Source organism: Echinococcus granulosus (assembly GCF_000524195.1).
Source record: "Echinococcus granulosus chromosome Unknown EG_S00004, whole genome shotgun sequence".
NCBI lineage: Eukaryota > Metazoa > Platyhelminthes > Cestoda > Cyclophyllidea > Taeniidae > Echinococcus > Echinococcus granulosus.
In genome coordinates, this window is record NW_020170384.1 from 2,831,885 (window position 1) to 2,833,927 (window position 2,043).

General features: G+C 48.1%; 1 protein-coding gene across 1 annotated transcript in view; it reads right to left on the minus strand. All coding sequences in view use genetic code 11, as the record gives it.

Annotated features, from left to right (window-relative positions):
* Positions 1-1,176: 1,176 nt before the first annotated feature.
* The window catches only part of EGR_01255 (MAGUK p55 subfamily member), a gene marked incomplete at both ends in the record, with an annotated part of 7,744 nt that continues 6,877 nt past the window's right edge, over positions 1,177-2,043 (minus strand). The window contains one exon of the mRNA XM_024490504.1: positions 1,177-1,431. Coding sequence (XP_024355323.1) covers positions 1,177-1,431 — 255 coding nt within the window. The remainder of the gene's footprint in view (positions 1,432-2,043) is intronic.

Below are 2,043 nucleotides of genomic sequence, written 5' to 3' on the forward strand. Positions count from 1 at the left end.
ATATGGACAAATGCATACATTGGAGTGGATTTGTAAGCCCGCCCCAGCTACGGGGCCTCGAGTGACACCTGCAACCTCTAATCTGAGAGTAATGTCGATTGTGATAAGGGTGTCACCTTAGGGTATCTCCATGCTCGGGGTGCCTTTCATCGTATTCCGAAGTAACCACTTGCTAAATGATGCTTTGACCCAATTTGACCCACCGATCTTCGCCTGACGAATATCCTGACACGAAATGACCCATCACTCAAATTTGTCACTGTGTGAAGAGCCAAGATCACTTCGTCTGATTACACCTTTTAGTTGTTTTTTTTTGACAATAACGTCATATCAAAAACCTGACTTGAAGAGCACTTACATTGCGCGGGTGTGGAGCCCGCAACTACAAAGTAGCGCCAGGATACGAAGGTAACTGCATTGGGCACTCCCATGTCGTGCGCGAGTGAGAGAGTTGGGTACCTCCATAAATCTTCACCAGATTACCCAACCATAACTTGTTTCCGCCTCTAATAAATAACGCCCATTACCTGAGAAGTCAGCGAGATGGTCAAAAGACGATGAAACTGCAGACTGGTATGAACCAGGAGGACCTACTGCTTGATGGAACAGGTGTCCGAATGCAGTCCTATTAAGTCTACCTACAATTTCAACGCTTGCCTCTACGTCACCTCTGTTACTAACCTCTCAGCTTCTCTGTGCGACTAAAAGGAACCAAATCTGGACACACGACTCCTGACGACTTCAAAACCAACTCAATCGCGGTGATCAACGCCAGTTCATCGGTACTCACCTTGGCTCCGCAGAACTGACTGACGCTCAAGAAATAAGGTCGCCGACTTTAACAGCATACCCAACTGTGTGAGTCCCTCAACCTCCACAGTTCCCGCTACCATTTCAGTGATACGGCACCACGCACAATAAAGACGCAAATATCACAAAGTGGCTACAGAAAGGCATTCGAAACTTCTCAAGCGGCAGTATCAATTTTCATTCGCTCACCAAACAATTTGTCAGTACCTAAAGCTGCTATTACAAGTCTTATTTTCAACCAACAACAGGCATAAATCCTAAGCAAGATCCAAATAAGGCAGATATAATCCCTATGTGACAGTAACAATTCTAATTATTAAAATGGAAAGGACGGGTCGAACAAAGGTAAAAAATCAGCAGTACCGATCAACCCGACATGATTAGGGCGGTTTCGTTAGTTACTGCTGTGGCGTTCACGCTGGCCTGGACCGCCACTTGCCAGGCGAGGTCGATCCACTGGGCCGGCACCCATTGCGGCCGACGCTCCAAATCCAGAGCCACCTGCTTCAATTCCGCCAGCGCTGTCTTGGAAGTGCGCGGAATAATAATGAACTCGAAGAAGTGTCCGTAGTGCTGCTCCATCTTTTGACTCTCCTCAATACACACCTTCAACTCCTCATCCTAATGTAAGCAATAGAAAATCACACTATTATGAGTCAACGCATCTACGGACAAAGTGGATGATCCTACAGAATTGTTGAATATCGAGCCATGTTAGGTGAAATGCAACTGCCTTTAGAATACCTCCCCCCTTCAACCAATCTCAATGACAAGTCACACCTCCTCCTCTCAGCAAGACACGAGATTGCCGCAAACAGATTTCGTGTCGAGGGGCCAAACGAGGTAGCTACAGGCACCTCTGTCCCAATCTCACTTCCACTTCCAAACTCCCACCTCGGAGGGAGGCGTGAGCTCTTCTAGGGATGAGGTAGTGCCTCCGTTAGGCAAGTGATACAGTGAGATGACCGCTTGGGAACAGTCAATGATGTGTTGGCGCGTTTCACACTGGTGCACAACAACCATTTCCCATCTCAAGTCAGACGGTTAGCAGATGCTTTCGCACTCACGACACGCTCTTAAGCAGGCGCAAGTGGTGAAGGACAAAGTGGCAGTCCTTGCGACTGATTACCATTCCTTGTTAATGCACAGTGGGTTGGACTCATTCGTGCAGCGTCAGCGCCCACGTCTTCCCCTCCCGAGTTGATGCAGACGTGAACCAAATGGCACGCCACC